This window comes from Rhinoraja longicauda, chromosome 21 (genome assembly GCF_053455715.1).
Source record: "Rhinoraja longicauda isolate Sanriku21f chromosome 21, sRhiLon1.1, whole genome shotgun sequence".
Taxonomy (NCBI): Eukaryota; Metazoa; Chordata; class Chondrichthyes; order Rajiformes; family Arhynchobatidae; genus Rhinoraja; species Rhinoraja longicauda.
The window spans coordinates 20,726,313-20,747,027 of NC_135973.1; the positions used below are offsets into that span (position 1 = coordinate 20,726,313).

Sequence of the window (20,715 nt, forward strand, 5' to 3'; positions counted from 1 at the left end):
GCATTGGTTTCTTCCAGCTGCTGTTGTTTCCTCCCACATCCCAAAGACGTGCAGGTTTGTAGGTTCATTGGCCCTTTGTAAATTGGCCCCTAGTGTGTAGGGAGTGGATGAGAAAGTGGGATAACATAGAACTAGTGTGAACTGGCGATTAATGGTTGGTGTGAACAAAGGCCCAGTTTCCGTGCTGTATCTCTAAACTAAAGCCTCATCGGCACTGAGTCGGCTGCAGTAATTAAACCTTAAGATGTTTCCTCACCTTAAGATGTTTACCATTTGAACATATCTTCTAGTGTGCCTCAGTGTAGACGTCCAACATTTAGGCTTTAGCTTTTTGTCACGTGTTCCACTGTGCAGTGAAAAGCTTTCTTGTTGCGTGCTATCCAGTCAGCGGAAAGACTGCATGATTACGATTAAGCCATCTACAGATACAGGGTAATTTCACTCCCAGCCTGCTTTCACCCAGAGCGTGGGTGGAGGTCTGAAAGTCACTGTCTGCACAGCAGGCAGGGGCAGCAAAGTTCATCATGATCAAAATAACACTTGGACGTGGATTCGAAGAACCGTACCAGAGTAAGGGGTGACAATAGACAATAGGTGCAGGAGTAGGCCATTCGGCCCTTTGAGCCAGCACCGCCATTCAATGTGATCATGGCTGATCATTCTCAATCAGTACCCCGTTCCTGCTTTCTCCCCATACCCCCTGACTCCACTATCCTTAAGAGCTCTATCTAGCTCTCTCTTGAATGCATTCAGAGAATTGGCCTCCACTGCCTTCTGAGGCAGAGAATTCCACAGATTCACAACTGACTGAAAAAGTTTTTCCTCATCTCAGTTCTAAATGGCCTACCCCTTATTCTTAAACTGTGGTGGGGTGGGGTGAGACAAGGGAGCTTTACTTATCCACATTGCTGGAGTAACTCTGACTGCAGAATGTACTACTGATGGTAGTAGGGAGTAGAAAGCGGGTAAAGAAAGGTTGGGGGTGGGACAAAACCTGACAAGTCTGGAGTGACTCAGCAGGTTAGGCAGCATTTCTGGAGAACATGGATAGGTCACATTTCGAGTCGGAACCCTTCCTCAGACTAATGCTGTCTGACCCGCTGAGTTACTCCGAACTTTATGTTTCTCTTTGTTATAAACCAGCAACGGAAGTTCCTTGTTTCTGCAAGTGATGGGTGGATACAGGGGAGGGGAAGATTGAGTGGCAGGTGGGTGGAGTAAGTGACAAAGGACGGAGGTGGAAAGGAGACAAGAGTATGTCAGATCAGGAGAGAAGCGGCGGCGTGAAATGTAAAACCAGAGGGAGGGATAGAGCTGGTGGGGGGTGAGACACAGGATAGTGCCTGTCCACCCCCCTCCCCCCACACACACACACACAGCTGTTGTCGGACCCAATTAGATGCTCCAGCACTTTGCACCTTTTTTTTGTAAACCAGCACCTGCAGTTCCTTGTTTCTACACAAGGCTGATCGACTTGTGGATGTTTTTAAATGTACTTGGAATAATCTGCCGGAGGAAGGTGTATTTGGTCTTTTTGGTAAAGCAGCACCTGCTGTTCCTAGTTTCCACACTATGAACGTCATTGTCCCGTTTTCTCACACATGACAATTAAATACTCTTAACTGTTGTCTGCACAACACGAACGGCCTGTCCCACTTTAGGCGAATTTAAGGCGACTGCCGGCGACTAGGCTGTCGCCGACAGTTCGCCGGGTGTACGGGCATGATCGTGAGGAGTCTTCCAAGAATCGTAGTGGATCTCAGCGCGTCGCTGAGAAATCATCCGGAGTGAAATTTCCCGGGGACAGCTGCCATGTCACCAGGTATCGTTGCTTAATGCGGGCGTTGTCGCCTGCTGTCCCCAGGTTTGCCAGGTTGTCTTAGGTGCATTTAGAAGCACATTATATTAAAATAAGTAAAGTCATTTTATGTTTGACCAATATATTTACCGTCAGGACATTTGACAGGTAGATTGGAGGCGACAGTTTGACGGTCAGGTAAGCGTGGGAATTCTCGCAATGTTTATGGCCATGAGCCATTACATTTAAAGTGGGCTCCCAACCCAGATATGCAACCCAGAAACCAGATATGCATCTCCCTTACATTTTCAGAGAATGCCCACACACTTTTCACAAAAATCCACTGAACCACTTTTTAAATTATTTTTTTAATACAGCTGTTAGTAAACTGTAAGTAAATCCAGTTTATTCCTTGTTACAGTGAAGCTTGGTTTTTAAGTAACCCATACAAGTGCTATAGTTCAAAACTCTCAAGTACTGACCGACTTGTCAGTGATTTCAGCGAAAACCAGGACGCCGGAGAAGCATTGACAGCGTGGGAATTTGGCGATGTTTCAGAAGACGCTGTAATCTCGACCTGACGCGGCATTGTCGTGGTCATTGTCGTCGGGTAAAAGAAAAGTTCGGCGATCTGCTACGACTTTGACAGTCGCCGGCAGTCGCCTTAAAATCGCCTAGTGGGATAAGCCCTTACTCTTTCTGCGCGTTGTATGTGTCTGCGCGTTGCATGTGTCTGCGCGTTGCATGTGTCTGCGCGTTGCATGTGTCTGCGCGTTGCATGTGTCTGCGCGTTGCATGTGTCTGCGCGTTGCATGTGTCTGCGCGTTGCATGTGTCTGCGCGTTGCATGTGTCTGCGCGTTGCATGTGTCTGCGCGTTGCATGTGTCTGCGATGCCGCTGTAACAAGATTGTCCCGGGACTTGCACCGCAACTCACTGGCGCGGCTCCGGCGGAGCTGGGTAGTTACCGAGGGCGGGTCAGGGAGGAGGGGGGGAGGGGACAAGGGCAGTGGGAAGGGAGGGGGTAAAAGAGGTGGGCGAGGGCAGAGTAGAGAAGGGGAGGAGGGAATAGATGGGGGGCTTAAGAGGGATAGGAAATGAGAGGGGTAGAGGGAGTGGGAAGGGGTCAGGAGAAGTGGGAGAGAGGGAGAAGTGGGAGTGGGAAGGGAGGGGATTAGATGTGGGGGGGGGGGTCGGATGTGGGAGTGGGAGTGGGAAGGTGGGGGGGGGGGCGGGGCTGGGGCCGCAGACACGTTGCAGCAGCGAGCAGCTACCGGCCGCCTATCAGCAGCCGCAGGAAGGGGAAGTTACATGAGATGGGGGGGTTGGTGCTAGTGCCGGAAGTCCGCGGGGAGCGCTGGCCGGGCGGGCGGGGTCGAGGAGGGGGGGGAGAGAGGGAGCGCGGGGAGGGGGCGGGGGGGGAGAGAGGGAGCGCGGGGAGGGGGAGAGAGGGAGCGCGGGGAGGGGGAGGGGGCGGGGGGAGAGAGGGAGCGCGGGGCGGGGGAGGGTTCCCCGGAATCCCCAGGCTCGTGCACGAAGTGGGGAGGGAAATCCCATCGCGCGTGCCCGAGGAGGGGTTTCCCGGGGCTCGCGCACGAGACCGGGAGGGGGCTTCCCCCTGCGCGCGTGCCCGAGGAGGGAGGGGTTTCCCCGGGATTCCCAAGCTCGTGCACGAGTGGACAGGCGGGAGAATCCCCGCTCGCGCCCGGGACAGGGGGGGTTAGTTACCCCGGGTAGTGTGGGGGGGTTAGTTACCCCGGGATTCCCACGGGTCGGGTAGGGGGGGGGGGGTAGTCACCCCGGGTCGGGTAGTGGTGGGGGTGGGGGGTAGTTACCCCGGGTCGGATAGGGGGGGTAGTTACCCCTGCCCTGGCTTCCCCCGGGACGGCGCGGGTTCGCGCGGCGCTGCTCCTCTGCTACTTCGTGGCGCTGCTGCAGCTGCGGAGGATGTGGGGCGCCCGGTATCTGCGGAACCCCATCGCCCGCTCGCTACTGCTCGACCCGCCGCCCTCGCACCGCCACGACTCCGGCCGCCTGCAGGTACGCGGCGCGGAGAGGCTGCAGCGGGTCGACCGGCCGAGCAGCCTCGGGGGGGGGGGGGGGAGAAGAAGGAGGGACCGTCTGCGTTTCGGGTGTGGGATTTGGGAGTAGAGAGGGGTGACAGTTCACACGGGGGATGTGGGTGCACGGAATGAGCTGCCAGAGGAGGTAGTTGAGGCAGGTACTTACTATAATAGTATTTAAGAGACACTTGGACAAGTGCATGGATTGGAATGTTTCCGAGGGATTTGGACCAAATCCGGGCAAGAGGGCAGAGAAGATTTACAAGGATATTGCCTGGAGATTATAATAATTATATTATAATACAAATAAATTATCCAAGACTGCAAAAACACAATTGGAAACCAGGTCCATGGCTGTGCAAGAGGTGGTCTGTAGTGGTCTGTTGCTGAGTTAGGGTTGGGGTAGAGTTAGGGTTGGGGTAGGGTTGGGGTAGGGTTAGGGTTAGGGTTGGGGTAGCGCTAGGGTTGGGTTGGGGTAGGGTTAGGGTTGTGGTAGGGTTGGGGTAGGGTAGGGTTGGGGTAGAGGTGGGGTTGGGGTAGAGTTGGGGTAGAGTTAGGGTTGGGGTAGAGTTAGGGTAGGGGTAGGGGTAGGAATTGGGTTGGGATAGGGGTAGGGGTTGGGTAGGGTTAGGGTTGTGCAGTTGGTTCAAGAACCTGATGGTTGTAGGAAAGTAGCTGTTTGTGAACGTGGTGGTGTGGGACTTGAGGCCCACACTATCTCCTGTCCAACGGGAGCAGTGAGAAGAGGGCACTGCCCGGATGGTGGAGATCCTCGATGATAGGTGATGCCTTCCTGAGGCAGCGTCTGGTGTGGGTGCTTTCGATGGAGGGGAGGGCTGATGGTCCTTTTGCGTTACTGTGCTTGGAATTGCCATCCCAGGTGCAACTAGTCAGGACACAGTGCATCTGTATCCGATGACATGCCAAATCTCTTTAAACCTGGAAGTCATCACCCTCAGCCCCGAGCTGGAGGAGGTTGCTGGGGGCAGTGAGGTTATGAGAGGGTGGGTTTAGGTTTATATTGTCACATGTACCAAGGTACAGTGTGAAGGTTGTTTTGCATGCTATCTAATCGGATCAGATAATGCGATCCATGAATACAATCAAGTCAAACTCGAGTACAATAGGTAGAGCAAAGAGGAAGATACAGAGTACAAAATATAATTCTCAACATTGTAGCGCATCAGTTCCAGAGAAAATGTCCAATGTCCGCAATGAAGTAGAGGTGGATTGGACAGTACCCCAGCTTATCATAGGACCGAAGAGGGGGAGCAACAGGGGAGGGGAGGAGGGTAGTGGGGGACAGCAAGGGGGAGAGTGGGGGAGGGGAGCAGGGAGACAGGGGGCGGGGAGTGGGCGGCAGTGGGGAGGGGAGGAGGGCAGTGGGGGAGGGGAAGGGAGACAGTGGAGGATGGCAAGGGGTACAGTAGGGGGGGGGAGGGGAGATGGAGGGAGGGGAGCGGGCAGTGGGGAGGGGAGTAGGCAGTGGGGAGGGGAGCAAGGAGGCAGTGGGGGGAAGGGGAGAGGGCGGCAGAGGGGAGATGGCGGCAGTGGGGGCGGGGAGATGGAGGCGGTGGGGGGAGGGGAGAGGAGCGGGCAGTGGGAGGAGGGGAGCGGGCAGTGGCGACTGGGCCTGTTGCATGTTAGTGCGGTGCTGGCACCTGATGCTCTTTGCCCTGTGCCCTGCTGCAGTGGTACTCGTGTGACTCGGACTTGCTGCCAGACCACCTGCGGCTGCTCTTCGTGCAGAGCCACCTGGACGGGGCGACGATGGCGTTCCTCCGGCAGAGTTCGGAGAAGTCCGGCTGGCTCCTGGTCCAGATCTACTACTCCCTCCTCACCTCCGTCTTTGGATTCTTCATGTCCAGGACCTCAATCAACGGGTAAGGGGGCTGCGGTTCTCTCCACTACACTTGTTCCTGCGTCGTTAGGATCACAGTATTCAGAGATGGCACAGTGGCGCAGCGGGTAGAGCCGCTGCCTCTCAGTGCCACATACCCAGGTTGGATCCCGACCTCGGGTGCTGTCTGTATGGAGTTTGCACGTTCTCCCTGTGACCGCGTGGGTTTTGCCCGAGGTTTCCTCCCACATCCCAAAGGCGTGTGGGTTTGTTGGTTAATTGGCCTCTGTAACATTGCTCCGAGCGTGGACGGAGTGGATGAGCAAGTGGGATAACAGAGAACTAGTCTGAATGGGTGATCAATGGTCGGCACGGAATCAGTGGGCCGAAGGGCCTGATTCCGTGCTGTATCTCTGACCACCTCTTGCACCACCGTGGGCTTGTTTTGTAGGTGTGTATTTTTGCACTCGCCTTCTTTGCGGTTTCTTCATTTCACTCTCCTGTGGAATTTGTGCAACAAATTAATAAACGTTTTCTGTAATCGGTTCTCCAGGCGTGCTGCTTGCCTGACCCGCTGAGTCACTTCAGCACTTTCATAAGTTCAAGGAGCGGAATTAGGCCATTCGGCCCATCAGGTCTACTCTGCCATTCAATCATAGCTGATCTATCTTTCCCTCTCAACCCCATTCTCCTGCCGTCTCCCCCTAACTCCTGACACCCTTACTAATCTAAAATCTGTCAATCTAAATATCAAATGACTTGGCCTCCACTGCCATCTGTAGCGATGAATTCCACAGATTCACTATCCTCTGACTATAGAAATTCCTCCTCTTTAAAGATATGTCCTTTTCCTCTGAGGCTGTGCCCTCTGGTCCTAGACTCTGCCACCAGTGGGAACACCCTCCCCACATCCACTCTATTCACTATTTGGTAAGTTTCAATGAGGCCCCTCATCATCGCCACTCTGTGGCTAGATGGATGTTCCAGTGGGTGAAGACAGAGAGGTGGAGGGAGGTTGGCATTGGGTATGAACAGCAGGGGGCAGTTGGGCCGAGCGGCCTGTGTCCAGGCGGTAACCCGGTGTCTCTCTCCCTGCAGGTTGCTGGGGCGGGGGTCGATGTTTGTCTTCTCTGAGGAGCAGTTGCTGGGCCTGCTGAGGGTGGGGCCGGAGTGGAGGACAGGCAGAGCCCTGGACCTGGGGGCTGGGGATGGGGAGGTCACCAAGATCATCGGCTCCCACGTGGAGGAGGTCTACGTCACTGAGGTCTCCCCCACCATGAAGTGGCAGCTGAGGAAGAAACACTACAGGTAAACATGGTCGCCCGTGTGCACTTGCCCAGTGACACCGCCCCTGCCTTCTGACCGGTCACACCAAAACAGGACTGAGAACCTTCTAGAAACTCTCGACATTGTTTGAGATTGAAGACCTTTCCTCTCTGCACAGATGCTGCCTGACCCACTGACTCATTTCATAGAATCGTACAACGTGAAAACAGCCACTTCAGCCCAACTTGCCCACGCCGACCAACATGTTCCATCTACACTAGTTCCACCTGCTCGTGTTTGGCCCACATCCCTCTAAACCTGACCTATTCATGTACCTGTATAAATGTCTCTTAAACATTGTGATAATACCTGCCTCAACTACCTCCTCCGGCAGCTCGTGGCACACACCATCGCCCTTTGTGTGAAAAGGTTACCCCTCAGGTTCCAATTAAACCTTCCCCCCCCCCCCACCACCATAAACCAATGTCCTCTGGTTCTTGATTCCCTTACTCAGGGTAAAAGACTGTGAATCCACCCTATCTATTCCCTTCAAGATTTTGTACACCTCTATAAGATCACCCCTCATCTTCTTGCGCTCCAAGGAATAAAGTCCAAGATGCCCAGGCTCTATAAGTCCCTCAAATCCTGGCAACATCCTTATAAATCTTCTCTGCGACCTTCCCAGCTTGACAACACTGAGACTGTTCCTGAGATTTATATTCTAAAATGTGCCATAGCAAGCCTAGCATTTAGCGCAGTGTGTACTCGTGTTGGCACTGTCATGGAGCAGTGGCGTGCTGAGGTCCCTGTGTACACAGATGCTGTTGAGGGTGGTGGCAGTAACTGTAGGCTCTCCCGGTGGGTGCTGCAGGGTGCTGGAGGTGGATGAGTGGCAGAGCGGCAGGCTGCAGTACGACGTGATCAGCTGCCTCAACCTGCTGGACCGCTGTGACCAACCGCTCACCCTGCTGCGGGACATCCGGAACGTTCTGGAACCGTGGCGTGGGCTCCTGATCCTTGCGGTGGTGCTGCCCTTCCAGCCCTACGTGGAGAAAGGTGAGTGCTGGCACGGTGGGGAGGGTGTGGGCTGTGACCCAGGACAGACACACAGTGCTGGAGTAACTCAGCGGGTCAGGCAGCATCTCTGGAGAACGTGGACAGGTGACCTTTCAGGTCGAGACCCTTCTCTACACTGAACAAGGGTCCCAACACGTTAGACTTCACTTTACTTTAGACTTCAGAGATAGTGTGGAAACAGGCTCTTCGGCCCACCGAGTCCACGCCGATCCCCACACACCAGCACTATCCTACACGCTAGGGACCATTTATAATTTTACCGAAGCAAATTAACCTACAAACCTGTACATCTTTGGAGTGTGGGAGGAAACCCAGGCACCCGGAGAAAACCCACAGGGAGAACGTACAAAATCTGTAGAGACAGCACCTGAAGTCAGGATCGAACCCGGGTCTCTGGCGGCGTAAGTCAGCAACTCTACCGCTGCGCCACTGTGCCGCCCTAATGTCACAATCCATGCTCCAAACCATCACAATCCATGTTCTCCAGAGATGCTGCCTGGCCCACTGGGTTACTCCAACACTTTGTGTCTGTTTGTATACAGTATAAACCAGCCTGTGATGTTTTGGGTCAGGACCCTTTTTCAAACTGGAAAGTCTGGAAGGTTTAGGTTTATTATTGTCATGTGTACCGAGGTGCAGTGACAAGCTTTGTTGTGCATGCTGTCCAAACTGATCAGATAATACCATAAATAAATACAATCAATTCAATCCCGAGCACAATAGGTTGGGCAAAGGGGAAGATACAGAGTGCAGAATATAGTTCTCAGCATTGTAGCGCATCAGTTCCAGAGACAAAGTCCAATGAACGCAATGGGATAGAGATGAATCAGACAGTACAGTTTACAGAAGGACTGTTCAGCCTGATAACAGAGGGGAAGAACTTGCTCCCTAGTCTGTTCCTGTCTCCTGGAACCTGACATGGACAGCACACATTGTCTTCTGACAAGGACAACACACATTGCCGTACTGGTGAGTGAGGCAAGGCAGTGCCTTTACCACCTCAGACAGTTGAGGAAATTTAGAGTCTCTCTGAGAATCCTTCAGTGCTTTTACTCTGGGGCTGTAGAAAGCATCTTGTCTGGGAACATCACAATCTGGTTTGGGAACAGCTCTGCCCAGGACAGGAAGGCTCTGCGGAGAGTAGTGCGTTTGGCTGAATGCACTATGGGAACTACACTCGCCCCCCTGCAGGACCTATACATCAGGAGGTGCAGATCCAGAGCCAGCAACATTATGGGGGACCCCTCTCACCCCAGCAACGGACTGTTCCAGCTGCTACGGTCAGGCAAACGCCTCCGCTGTCATGCTTTGAAAACAGAGAGGATGAGACGGAGTTTCTTCCCACAGGCCATCAGGACTGTTTATTCTCATATCACCAGGGACTAATTTAATTTACTATATTATTTAATTTTTTGTGTTAAATTTTTTTTTTTCTATTCTGTTTTGTAGTTTAGCACAATCCGCAGGCATTGCCACTTTCATTTCACTGCACATCTTGTATATGTATGTGACAAATAAACTTGACTTGACTTGACTTGACTGAGAGACACAGAATTCAGTATCGACCTGAATATAAAAATATTTTTTCCAGTCTGAAGAAGAGTCACAACTAAAAATATCAAACATCACATATTCCTCTTCTCCAGAGATGCCGCCTAACCCACTGAGTTACTCCAGCTTTTTGTATCCCTCTAAACCGGCATCTGCAGTTCCTATAAAAATAGGTTTATATACTTCTATCATATCTCCTCTCAACCTGCAATGTTCCAGAGAAAATAATCCAAGTTTGTCCATCTTCTCCCTGTAGCTAATCTAATCCCTCTAATCCAGGCAGCATTCTGGTAAACTTCTTCTACACCCTCTCCAAAGCCTCCAAGTCCTTGTAATGGGTGACCAAAACCTATTGCAATACTCCAACTGCAACCTGGCCACAGTCCTATAAAGCTGCAACATGACTTCCTGCCAAGGAATTGCAGATACTGGAATTTTGCGAAGAACACAAAGTGCTGGAGTAACTCAGCGGGTCAGGCAGAATCTCTGGAGAACGTGGATAGGTGACGTTTTGGGCTGGGACTCTTCATCTGTGCCTGATCTGAAATGTCACCTATCCACGATCTCCAGAGATGCTGCCTGACCCGCTGAGTTACTCCAGCATTTTGAGCCTTTTTTTTGTAAAGCGGCATCTGCAGTTCCTTGTTTCTGCAGAAATTATAACTCTTGGGAGAGCTTCCAAGAAGCTTTGTTAAACAATTTCCGTTGAAAAGTTTTAGAGTTTTAAGTTCCTAAGTTCTTAATTTTTAATTTTTTTGTTGAGTCTCAGGGAGGTTTTTATGTCACTGGCAGACCATCATTGAGTGTCGGCTTTGGGGGATGGGGGGGAGGCGGTGAGTTTGGGATGGGGGGAAGGTTGTACAACCGCTGCCCGAGATGTTTAGCGGCTGTGAGCTGGGGTGTTCCTTCCGAGGTCCTGGCATTCCGTGCCGGCGTTCCGGATGCAGTACTCTGGACGCAGGGGATGAGCTCAGCGAAGATGTGCGCCAGTTACCCAGTGCCGGAGACGTGATGAGGCCTCTCCTTGGGGCAGCTTTCCTGGGGGGCAGGGCACCGGCAGGAGATGCCACATGCAGCCGGCTGCCCCCCAGGATATCAAGCCTTGAAATGTTGGTTCCTGCCCATCCCGTATTAGCCCCACACCTTTGTTTAGTTTATTGTCACATGCAGTGAAAAGCATTTTTATCGCCTGCTATTCAGTCAGCAGAAAGACTATACGGGTCCACCATTGTTATTCCAGCATCTCCTTTAATGTGGACAAAATTACTTGAAATTCCACCCCCCACTAGCGCCCCCCCCCCCCCCCTCCCCCAGCAGCCGAGGTGGATCATTCTGACACCGTTGGACTCCTCTCGGAGGCCGTGACCTCTGTTTCTCCGGCAAAACGGATAATCCAGCAAGGCTCCGGAACCGAGGATGCCGGAGAATCGATGGTGGACCTGAACATGCAGGGGCGGTGGGGAGGAGGTGGATGCTGCTGATGGGTGGCGGACCGTTTCTAGACCCGTCCCTTCATCTCCTGCTGGTCACTGCACGTTCTGGTAGATGGAATCAACAACGGGACCAGCCGTGTGTTGCTGCGGTGTCTGTGTGAGAAGATGCGAGACGTGTTACTGGCAATGTCTGGCCCAGAGGGAACCTTAGACTTTAGCGAAACAGCGCGAAACCAGGCCCTTCTGCCCACCAAGTCCGTGCCGACCAACACTAGCACTATCCTTCACACTAGGGACAATTTGCAATTTACTTATTAACCTACAAACCTGTACGACTTTGGAGCATGGGAGGAAATCGGAGAAAACCTAGGAGTTCACGGGGAGACCCCGTACAGACAGCACCCAAGATCAGGATTGAACCCATGTCTTTGTTGCTGTAAGGCAGCCACTGAGCCGCCCACAGGAGGATAGCTTTATTAATGTTGCGTGTCATGAGGTACAGTGAAAGACTTTGTTTTGTATGCTGGAAAGAAGCAACGTGCTGGAGTAACTCAGTGGATCAAGCTGCATCTCTGGAGAACATGGAGAGGTGACGTCGCAGGTCAGGGTTCTTGTTTTGTGTGCTATCCAGTCACGTCACACCAAACACAAGGAGTGCAATAGAGAATGTAAACCGTGCAGAATATACTGCTGCAGACAATGCAGAGAATAAAAGTGCAAGGGTTGCTATGAGGTAGATTGGAAGATTGGGTATTCAACATGTGAGAAAGTTGTTCAGGTTTTGGGGTGTATGCCAGGGAAGGCAGTTATAATCCTGACCCGCCTGCCAGTGAGAGGGGAACTCAGCAGGTCAGGCAGCATCTGTGGAGGGGCAAAATTTAAAGGAAAAGTGCGAGGCTATTTTTGTCTACACAGAGGGTGCTGGGGGCCTGGAACCCGCTGCCAGGGGTGGTGGTGTAGGTGGATACGGTAGGGGTGTTTTGTTTAAGAGGCTCTTTGATAAGCACGTGAATATGCAGGGATAGGGTCCAGTGCAGGCAGAGAAGGTTACTTTAACTTGGCATTGTGTTCAGCTCGGACGTTGTGGGCTGAAGGGCCTGTTCCTGTGCTGGATCGTTCCGTGTTCTCACTTACCGAGAGCGAGGAGCGGCTCCCCTTCCGGAACTTGCTGTGGAGCTCGTAGGCCATTGCCTGGAGCGCAAGGCTCCCTGCCTCCTCAACCTGCTGTGGGTAGGGGGGAGACTGTCAGTGGGGGAGGGGAGAGAGGGCAGGGGGGAGACTGTCAGTGGGGGAGGGGAGAGAGGGCAGGGGGAGACTGTCAGTGGGGGAGGGGAGAGAGGGCAGGGGGGAGACTGTCAGTGGGGGAGGGGAGAGAGGGCAGGGGGGAGACTGTCAGTGGGGAGGGGAGAGAGGGCAGGGGGGAGACTGTCAGTGGGGGAGGGGAGAGAGGGCAGGGGGGAGACTGTCAGTGGGGGAGGGGAGAGAGGGTAGGGGGAGACTGTCAGTGGGGGAGGGGAGAGAGGGCAGGGGGGAGGGGAGAGATGGCAGGGGGGAGACTGTCAGTGGGGGAGGGGAGAGAGGGCAGGGGGGAGACTGGCAGTGGGGGAGGGGAGAGATGGCAGGGGGGAGACTGTCAGTGGGGGAGGGGAGTGGAAAGAGGGGGGCAGGGTTTTGATGGGGAGGGGGCAGGTGGGGGGGTTGGGAGTGGGGAGAAGCAGGAGGGAGACTGTCAGTGGGGGAGGGGAGAGAGGGCAGGGGGGAGACTGTCTGGGGGAAGGGAGGGCAGGTGGGGGGACTGGTGGGTTGTGAGGGGGAAGGTGGGGGGTGGAGAGAGGGGGACAGGGTTGGGAGGGGGAGTGGCAGGAGGGAGACTGTCAGTGGGGGGAGGGGGGTGGGGGGGCAGGAGACGGTGTAGGCGGTGGTGATGAAGGGGGAGGGGCAGGATGGGAGGCAGTGGAGGGGAAGAGTGGAGGGTGGGTGGGAGACTGTCAGTGGGCACTGGGGGAGAGGGGTACGGGGAGGGGGTGTTGAGCTGCCCACTATCTCTCCAGGGGCTGGGATCGGGAGCTTCGGAGGGGATTGGGTGGGGGGGATGGACAGGGAGGGGTAGTGTTACAAACAGAGGAGGTGCGCACGGCTCACTCACATTGCTGTTGGAGCTCCTGTGCTGGAGGTCGACCTTCCTGCGGGGTCTGAGGGTTTGCTGCAGGAAAGGTAAAGAGCCGGTGAAGGGGAAGCTGCAACAATGACCCTCCCCATCCTCAAACAGCTTCCGCCCCCTGCCCCCCTCCGCCCCCTGCCCCCCTCCGCCCCCCCTGCCCCCCTCCGCCCCCCTCTGCCCCCCTCCGCCCCCCCTGCCCCCCTCCGCCCCCCCTGCCCCCCTCCGCCCCCTGCCCCCCTCCGCCCCCTGCCCCCCTCCGCCCCCTGCCCCCCTCCGCCCCATGCCCCCCCTCCGCCCCCTGCCCCCCCTCCGCCCCCTGCCCCCCTCCGCCCCCTGCCCCCCTCCGCCCCCTGCCCCCCTCCACCTCCTGCCCCCACCGCTCCACTCTCCAATTTGTTTGTACCACAGCCTCTGGCGTTTGCTCAGGCAAGTGGTTGATGGGTTTTGGGACCAAGATGAAAGGAACTGCAGATACCAGTTTACAAAAAAGTCATCAAGTGATGGAGTAACTCCAGCATCTCTGGAGAACGTGGTTGGGTGACGTGTCTGGTCTGGACCCTTCTTCAGACTGAAGTAAAACGTCGCCTATCCATGTCCTCCAGAGATGCTGAGTTAGTCCAGCGCGTTTTTGTCCAGCGCGGAACAGGAACAGCAGATGCTGGTTTATATGGAAGATAGACACTAAATGCTGGAGTATTTCGGCGGGTCAGGCAGCATCACTGCAGAAAAAGAATGGGTGATGTTTGGGGTCTGGAGAAGTGTCCCGACTGGAAACATCACCCATCTATGTTCTCCAGAGATGCTGCCTGACCCGCTCAATTACTCCAGCACTTTGTGCCTATCTTACTCCAGCTCTGTGTTGCTTTAGGAGAGTTGCTCTTGTGGGCCTGGGTTATTGGCCTTGCTGGAGGCAAGAGGGGACAGCTAGGCGAGGGTTCTCCATGGTAGATCTGCCAACACACCTGGGGGAAATCCCCCCCCCCCTCACAATTTCTCTGGCACTCCCACGTGGTGCACCCTCCTCCTCCTTCATGACCGCTACTCACCAGGAAGTTGATGGTGATGCAGAGAGCGTAGAGAGAGAGGACGGCGATCAGGGTTGGCTCGAGCCACAGATTGATGCCCCCGTCACCTGCAATAGAAAGATGTCCCCTGTGGAACACTCGGTAGAACTCGCCAGTCATCGGGCACAACTGCAGGTGCTGGTTTGCACTGGAGGTAGGCACAAAAAGCTGGAGTAACTCAGCTGGTCAGACAGCATCTCTGGGGAAAAGGAATAGGTGACGTTTCAGATCGAGAGTCTGAAGAAGGGTCACCTATTCCTTTCCTCCAGCTTCTGCCTGACCCACTGAGTTACTCCAGCTTTTTGTGTCTATCCACCTATCACTTGCCAGGCTTTGTCCAACCCCCAACTCTCTTTACCAGCTCTACCCCCCCCCCACCAATCCATCAGCCTGAATAAGGGTACTGACCCGATAACATTCTTTGTCCATTCCCTCCACAGATGCTGCCTGACCCACTGAGTTCCTCCAGCACTTTGTGTTTTGCACAAGTTTCCAGCATCTGGGGTCTCCAATTAATCTCCAGTTAAGGGGTGATCTTGTGGAGGTGTATAAGCTCATGAGAGGAATAGATGGGGGCAAATGCACAGAGACTTTTACCCAGAGTAGGGGAATCAAGAACCAGAGGGCATAGCTTTAAGGTGAGAGGGGAAAGATTTAATAGGGACCTGAGGGGCAACTTTGTCACACAGAGGGTGGTGGGTTTATGGAGCTGCCAGAGGAGGTAGTTGAAGCACGTAATATCACAACATTTAAAAGACATTTGGATAAGTACATGGATAGGAACAGTTTAGAGGGATATGTGCCAAACGCAGGCATGTTGGAGTCATGCAGATTGGGCATGTTGGTCGGCATGGGCAAGTTGGGCCGAAGGATCTGTTTCGGCACCGCATGACTCTATATGTCTTGAAATTGCTCTCCACATCCGCCCCCCCCCCCTCCCTCTCCACACTCTTCCCTCTCCACACACCCCCTATTCCCCCCCCCCACCCGCCCTCTCACCCCACCCCACCCCGCTCCACGATGAGATGATGTGACTGACCTGTGACTTTGAGGGTGGTGCCGTTGCCGGCTTGCCGGGCAGTTTGTACGGGGGTGTCCAGGAATGCCACGGTGCAGACGTAGACCCCGCTGTCCTCCCCTGTTACCTGCTCGATGCGCAGGTTGGCCACCCCCTTCCCGACAGATCCTTGCAGCTGGAACCTGCTGCCGTCCTCCTCGCCCTGGCACTCTCCCATACACAGCTGCCGGGACCTGTGGCCGTGGATACTGTACCAGGTGACCTGTGGGATGCTGTTGCAGTGGCTGGCCGTGAAGTTGCAGGTGATGGTCACGTTGTTGGCCGGCTGCTCGACCACTAGAGGGTTCTGTTGGACGACCACGACACACTTGGCAGCAACTACCCCTGTGGGGAGAAACACCCGCTCTTTGATTCCGCTCTTGGTGCTGAGCTGAAGATGTTACCGCGCCACAAATAAAAGGCCATTCGGCCCAAAGTCTCGGCCTAAGATAGTAAGTGCCAAGCAAGATCCATGCTACCACATGGCCAGATGCCACCATCTCCATCTAGTCTTGAGGTTCAGTGGGAATATCATCAAACTCTTAGAAAAGGAGCAGAGGTAGAGTTGCTGCCTCGCAACACCAGAGACCTGGGTTCGATCCTGACTACACGTGCTGTCTGGACAGAGTTTGTACGTTCTCCCTGTGATCGCGTGGGTTTTCACCGGCAACTCTGGATTCCTCCCACATTCCAAAGATGTGTGGGTTTGTAGGTTAATTGGCTTCTGTAAATTGTCCCTAGTGTCGTAGGATAGTGCCTGTGTAAAGGGCAATCGCTGGTCAGCGCGGGCTTGGTGGGCCGAAGGGCCAGTTTCTGTGCCATATCTCTGTGTGACACTCTCCCACCACCCCTAGTGCTACAGTTGGTGAAGGAGAGGATTGGTTTTGTCCCTGGATAGTGTGGCCACTGAAGATGGCTGTGTCTTGTGATCAGACCCACACACGTGGGGATGGGGGGGGAAAGGAGATCTTTTTATTGCCGTGTTTATTTGTCAGGAAGCGAGCGGCTTTATAAGAGCAGGAAGTTATGCAATGCAGTGCAGAGTTACTGGCAGTGAATGTTGTTGGTAAATTGATGCCGTGGTCTTGAGCAATTGAGGAACAATGATAAATCTGCAGAAGCAATAACTTCAAGAAGACACAAGGAACTGCAGATACTGGTTTACAAAAAAAACCCGCAAACGCTGGAGTAACTCAGCGGGTCAGGCAGCATCTCAGGAGAACATGGATAGGTAACATTTCAGGTCGGAACCCTTCAGTTTTAATTTTAAGTGTTATCGCAACCATTTAGCGCAAGGTTTTGCACCAAAGATCAATTAACAGCTGGACGGCACAGTGGCGCAGCGGGTAGAGCTGCTGCCTCACAGTGCCAGACACCCAGGTTTGAACCTGACTTTGGGTGCTGTCTGTGTGGTGTTTGCATGTTCTCGCTGTGACTGCATGACTCCCAAAGACGTGCGGGTTTGCAGGTTAACTGGCCTCCATAATTGCCCTTAGTGTGTAGGGAGTGGATGAGTAAATGGGATAACATAGAACTAGTGTGAACAGGTGATGATGGTCAGTGTGGACTCGGCGGGACAAAAGGCCTGTTTCCATGCTGCATCTCACAATCGTATCATTTCCTGGGCCAAATCCACGCACAGTCTCCCCATCATCTCCCATTTTTAATTCCAATCTTCCTAAATATTGTGTCTAGTTTTAACAATGCCGCAACCACACAGCTTCCTACTTTCATCACTGAAGGATTAAAACTGGCTGTTTGAGAGCGATGAGAAAAACCACAAGAGAGGTCAATACTGTTCATTCCTGTCAATAGAAAACTGAAATATTTTTTCCTAGTTTAAAGGAGCAGAATTAGGCCATTTGGCCCACAGTCTACTCCACTGTTCAATCATGGCTGATCTATCTTTCCCTCTCAACCCCATTTTCCTGCCTTCACCCCATAACCCCAGGCACCCGTACTAATCAAGAACCTGTCAACCTCCGCCTTAAAAATACCCAATGACTTGGCCTCCACCGCTGTCTGTAGCAATGAATTCTACAGATTCATCACCCTCTGGCTAAAAAAAGTCCTCTCATCGTTCTAAAGGTATGTCCTTTAATTCTGAGGCTGTGCCCTCTGGTCCTAGACTCTCCCACTAGTGGAAACATCCTCTCCACATCCAGTCTATCCATTTCCTGCCAGATTTTGCAAGAAAGATTATTTGGATTTTGAACATTATTTTTCCTAATTACAATCAATCCTACAAACTCTCTCTGAAATCCTGCCACTGCTGTGATTACTGTTAACGGCGCCAACAGTTCACAGTAAGCCTCACACGGTCACACAGTTGGTTTCATTATCAGTAAGAAGTGTTGCTGTGAGAATGCTTGTCCCAAGGTACCATCAAAAGAACTTTCTTTAATTCAGTATTGCCCGGATTTGAACAGGATATCCTTTAACATCCCAGTGATTGATCCAGGAATTCAAGTCAATTGCCCCAATGGTTGGGGGCAGAGTGAAGCACCCTCTGCACTGTCCCATCACACACACACCCAGGGTCAGATACGGACTGAAGTTCCCTCCACACCGTCCCATCAAACACACCCAGGGTCAGATACGGTCCCATCACACACTCCTGGGATCGGACCCAGAGTGAGGCTCCCACCACACTGTCCCATCACACCCTCCTAGGTCACAGGTTAGACACAGAGTGAAGCTCCCTCCACTCTGTCCCGTCACACACTCAGGTTAGACACAGAGTAATGTCTTGTTGGTTCTGGGGTTTGTCTGTGCCCTATGTTTCTGTTCCTGAGCTGGAAACTATCAACAGGGGACTGACTTAGACAGGCAAGTTGTATAAGAAAATAACTGCAGATGTTAGTACAAATCGAAGGTATTTATTCACAAAATGCTGGAGTAACTCAGCAGGTCAGGCAGCATCTCAGGAGCGAAGGAATGGGTGACGTTTCGGGTCGAGACCCTTCTTCAGACTGACCCGAAACGTCCCCCTTTCCTTCTCTCCTGAGATGCTGCCTGACCTGCTGAGTTACTCCAGCATTTTGTGAATAAATAGACAGGCAAGTTGGTCAACATGGACGAGTAGGGCTGAAGGGCCTGTTCCATGTTGTATTACACGGTGACTATAACATCACTCTAGCCCCCACTGCCTCTCGCTGACGGGGAGCTCTCCGCTGCCTCTCACTGACCTCACAAATCACACCGTCCCGATCGCCCTCCATCAGTGCAGGGATCCAAAGGGTGTCACCGACTGCCCTGGACCCTCCCACCGAGGGGAGATGAGGGGCAGTGAGTGAACGAGTTCTCACCTGCTGTGCGGAGATCCATGACCAGGAGTAACAGGGAGAGCGGGGTTGTAAATCGCACTCCCAGCCCCATGGCCCCAGCCCACCACGAGAGCTCTGCACACAGGTTCCTCATTGCGAAATGATTTCCTTCTGGCTTGGAGTGGAATCCACCCCCGGCGATGATTTGTGCACATGATGGCTCGTCACGGGGCCCGACACGCTGAGTCAGCGTCTGCAGCCTCCAGGGGCTGGTCAACGTTTATTATTGCCACTTGCACCGCGGTACGGTGAAAGGCCTTTGTATTGCATGCAATCCAAACAGGTCAGATAATACTAGCCATCTGATCCGTTCTCTCACCAACTCGAGAGCGGTCCTGGTCTCCCATCTACTTCATTGGAGACCCTTGGACTGCCTTGAATCGGGTTTTATCTTGCACTAAATGTTATTCTCCTTATCCTGTGTCTGTACACTGTGGCCTGATTGTAATCATGAACAGGGGTTCGTGCGCACTGCGCTGTCTCTCCCCCTGCACACGGGCAGAGGGAGGGGAAGCGGGTGTGGGGAAAGAGTTAGGATGGGGTCGGGGAGGGGACGTGGGACCACCTGCTGACTGCACTCTCTCTCCCCCACAGATGGGTGGTGGGAGGTGGGGCGAGGATGTTGGGGTAAGGGAGGGGCGAGGAGATGGGGGAGGGGTGATGAGGTGGGGGAGGGGTGATGAGGTGGGGGAGGGGGAGTGGGGCTACCTGCTGTCTCTCCCCCACAGGTGGGAGGTGGGGGAGGGTGAAGCTGAGGTGGGGGTGGGGGGGCGGAACCACCTACTACTGACTGCGGTCTCTCCCCTGCAGGCTGGTGTTGGGAGGGGTAGGGGAGGTTGAAGCCGAGGTGGGAAAGGGCGAGGGGGAGCGGGGCCACTTGCTGACTGCGGTCTCTCCCCCTGCAGGCGGGCGCTGGGAGCGACCGGCGGAGTGGCTGCATGTGACTGGGCAGACGTGGGAGGAACAAGCGTGCAGCCTGAGCGAGGCTCTGGCTGGGGCCGGCTTCACCGTGGTCTCCTTCAGCCGCCTGCCCTACCTGTGCGAGGGGGACCTGTACCGCGAGCACTACGTCCTGGACGACGTCGTCTTCGTGCTCACCCCCGCCTGACGGGGGAGGGGAGGGGGGCACGGGTTCCCCGCCTGTGGCTCGGACCTGACCTGAAATGTCGACCGTCCCTCTGCCTCCACAGATGCTGCCCAAATGGCCGCTGTGTTCCTGAGAATGAGGCAGTTTGTCTCATTCGCCAGGTTCCAGCACCTGTAGCCTCTGTATACACCTGCAACTGTGTGTGTGCAGATGGGCACTGCCATTATATGCATGCAGATGTGCACAACGTCTGCAATCGTGTGTGTGTAGGTGTGCACACTATGCAATTGAGTGTGTGTGTGCACACTATGTCTGCAATTGTGTGTGTGCAGGTGTGGACAATTTGTGCAATTGTGAATGCGAACATGTACAAATATCTGTAAATGTGTGCACAACATATCTGTGTGATTGTGATGATGTGCATATGCACGCGTCAGTGCAATTGTGAGTGGAAATGTGCACAATGTTTGCAATTGTGAGCATGCTCATTTGTACGTTTACAATTGCACGGACATATTGTGCACATTTGGTGCAAGAGTGCGTGTGTACTTGTGTACCTGTGTGCATTGTGCACAGTGAGTGAGTGGGAAGTGGGACTGGGATGGAGCAGCCCAGCGGCCATTGCCAGCCCGGGAGGAGCTGGAGACTGCAGGGGATGAGGGTGGAGACAGGGCGGTGCCTCCCCTCCACCGCTTGCTTCCGTACAGTCGTCACTGTCACCCGGCCGCTGGCTGAAGGTGGTTTCCACCCTGTCCCAGCTGCTGCTCTGCCGCCGGTCTCAGCTGCGGAGTGTGATCCCACCGGCCTCATGTTGGTGATGAACTGTGAACGTCACCATTGAAACCACCTCCATGCAGACTGCACAATTACATCAATGGGAGCAAAATTGATATTTTACATTCCAAACATGCAATGTTTTAATTTTGTAGATTGTTGATTTTAACTTGGAGAAGACGTCGGGTGCGTTTTCTTAATCAGTGTTACAGGGCTTAC

The 20,715-nt window shown here is 53.8% G+C and overlaps 2 protein-coding genes across 3 annotated transcripts; one reads left to right on the top strand and one right to left on the bottom strand.

Annotated features, from left to right (window-relative positions):
• The first annotated feature begins 3,638 nt into the window (after window positions 1-3,638).
• Window positions 3,639-20,715, top strand: mettl9 (methyltransferase 9, His-X-His N1-histidine). Its single transcript, XM_078418047.1, has 5 exons — window positions 3,639-3,837; window positions 5,553-5,743; window positions 6,799-7,008; window positions 7,838-8,022; window positions 19,541-20,715. The coding sequence occupies exons 1-5, from the start codon at window positions 3,745-3,747 to the stop codon at window positions 19,741-19,743; spliced, it is 882 nt and encodes a 293-aa protein (XP_078274173.1). The 5' UTR covers window positions 3,639-3,744; the 3' UTR covers window positions 19,744-20,715.
• On the bottom strand, window positions 10,917-18,738 carry LOC144604028 (immunoglobulin superfamily member 6). Of its 2 annotated transcripts, none has more exons than XM_078418049.1 (6): window positions 18,618-18,738; window positions 15,292-15,654; window positions 14,235-14,320; window positions 13,174-13,230; window positions 12,162-12,248; window positions 10,917-11,180 (listed from the first exon to the last, which is right to left on the bottom strand). In XM_078418049.1, the coding sequence occupies exons 1-6, from the start codon at window positions 18,727-18,729 to the stop codon at window positions 11,121-11,123; spliced, it is 765 nt and encodes a 254-aa protein (XP_078274175.1). In that variant the 5' UTR covers window positions 18,730-18,738; the 3' UTR covers window positions 10,917-11,120. The 2 variants fall into 2 exon arrangements, with proteins under 2 accessions (XP_078274175.1, XP_078274174.1); XM_078418048.1 differs by having other exon boundaries at window positions 12,162-12,251.